Here is a 2,269-nt window from a genome sequence, read left to right as displayed (position 1 = left end):
GGGCTGGGGATTCGAACCCGCCACCTTAGGTGTATGTGGCTGGCGCCTTAGCCACTTGAGCCACAGGCGCCGAGCCTAAGATATACTTCTAAGCCCTAAAATATTATTAGATGCTTTTAAACTATCATCGGAAATATATTCCCCTCCACAAAATGATACAAAGTACCTAGAAAAGTCTCAAAAGTTTTGCACAATTATTACTTACCTTCCCATCGCTTGTCCTTATCCCGGGGAAAAACAGTATAGTGGGTAGTAATTCGAGGCACAGGTGAAGTTGAAGACCATCTTGTAGCACATAGAGGTAGATAATTTTTCGTAATTTTTAAGGCATGAAAGCACTGATAAGCTGCAGAAAAATTATGAGCATTATTTTATTTTTAAATTTTCCCCAAGAGTAGACTGAAAAAAATGTAAGTGTATAAACTGAATCACTATACTCAATGAGTGATATACACTGAAATAGACTATGCTTTTTCCTAGATAAACAATTTAGTTAGCTTTTCCTCATAAAGCAATGCTTTCACAGTTTAAATATTTTGAAATTATCTAATAAATGAATTTATGCAATTTACCTCATGTCAGGCTTACCCTGACTAGTCATCTGAACTGGACACTATGGAGAGTTACAGGGGTGAGTATTAATGATCTGGCTAATGACATCCGGGCAAACTGTGATTTATTATTTTAATAATAAATAATAAAAATAAAGCTTCTTATTTTAAGTAGGTTGATTTACCCATACAGTAGTGTCTGCTGAGATCCTTAAATATGTATGTATTTTTGAGTCAGCAAATAGTATTTTATGGAAAGAAACAGAAACATGAAAAGATTTATCTGTAAAAATGTCCACTAAACCTTTTCTGTTGTTCTCAAACCACCAGCTCCACCTTTTCTTTTACCCAGTGCAGATACCTTCACATCATAAAGACAGAAGTATTTGATGGGAATTTTCTCAATCCCTTGGCAATGACCTCCACTGTTATTTGTATTTGTGCCCATACTGTGTTCATTCTGTTTATAACCAAGAGATGTCTTTCTTTCCACCAAGGTTAATCTTTCTACCTAACTGATGAGGCTTATTTCTGTCACCTTCTTAGGGACATTCCTCCATCTGGTACCCTGCCTTTCTCCTGTATCTTCAATTCCTGACTCCTTTCTCTGCCTCTGTTCTCCTTGATAATCCCTTCTATCACAAAGAAAGAAAATCCCCCCAGAAAATCAGTCCAGACAAATATAAAAAGTGACATTTGAAGCTATAATAATTAGAAGCCTGTTATAGGAGGAGAAGGGATAGAATAATAAAAAGAACAGAATAAAGATTTCAGAAACAGAATGCACACAGGGATTTGGTATATGATAAAGACGTCATTTCAAATTAGGAAGAAGAGATGATTACTCATTAACTGATACAGAGATATGTGGAAAAACCATTTGGAAAAAAGTACACCTTGCTCCTTTTGTCAAAATGAATTCCATTTGATCAAAGATTTTAACATAGAAAGTTAAAGAAAATATAAAAGATTATGGCGATATAGCCAGAAATTCTTTGATCTCCTCCCTATGAGTGTGGGCTGGACTTATTGACTAGCTTTTGACAAGCAGAGGAAAGAAAAAGAAAAATAATTTTATGGTAGAAAAATATGATAGACACTGCTTTGACCAAATGATCAAGTTTAATATGACTAGCAGTAAGACATACTAACCCCCTGATAGGATGTGATAAGAATTGTTCTGCACCTCTGTGGTAGAGATCTCCCAAATCTTTTTTATTTAATTAAAAAAAAATAGAAATGGGGTCTTAGTATGTTTCCTCAGCTAGTCTTGAACTCCTGACTTCAAGCAAACTTTTACCTTAGCCTCCCAAAGTGCTGTATGAGGCACTGCACCCAGCTTCCCTAAATCTCTAACCTCAGTCTAATCACAAGAAGTCATCAGACAAATTCAGAAGGACAGTCTACAAAACGCCCAACTAATACACAGCCAAAGTATAAAGGTGTTGGGAGACAAGAAAAGGCAGAACTGTCACACTGAAGGAGACTAAAGAGGCATGACAACCAGAAGCAAGGTGGTGCCTGGACTGGAACCAGGAACAGAAAAGAAAATCTGAATAAAGTCTGTAGTTTAATTAATGCATTTCATCAATGTTAATTTCTTACTTTTGATAATTATATTATAGCTATGTCAGACGTAAGTTTGGCAAAGGGTATATGGGAACTCCATGGACTATCTTTGCAACTCATCTATAAGTCTAAAGTCATTTCAAGATAAA

General features: G+C 35.8%; 1 protein-coding gene across 1 annotated transcript in view; it reads right to left on the bottom strand.

Moving 5' to 3' along the window:
* Positions 1–2,269, bottom strand: part of ETFDH (electron transfer flavoprotein dehydrogenase) — a 41,761-nt gene that overhangs the window by 32,637 nt on the left and 6,855 nt on the right. Inside the window, exon 2 of the mRNA XM_003794692.3 lies at positions 206–346. Coding sequence (XP_003794740.1) covers positions 206–346 — 141 coding nt within the window. The remainder of the gene's footprint in view (positions 1–205; positions 347–2,269) is intronic.

This window comes from Otolemur garnettii, unplaced genomic scaffold, assembly GCF_000181295.1.
Source record: "Otolemur garnettii isolate 467f Iridium unplaced genomic scaffold, OtoGar3 scaffold00085, whole genome shotgun sequence".
Lineage (NCBI taxonomy): Eukaryota > Metazoa > Chordata > Mammalia > Primates > Galagidae > Otolemur > Otolemur garnettii.
Note: the sequence above shows the minus strand (reverse complement) of the source record. Positions and strands in the feature narration are given on the sequence as shown.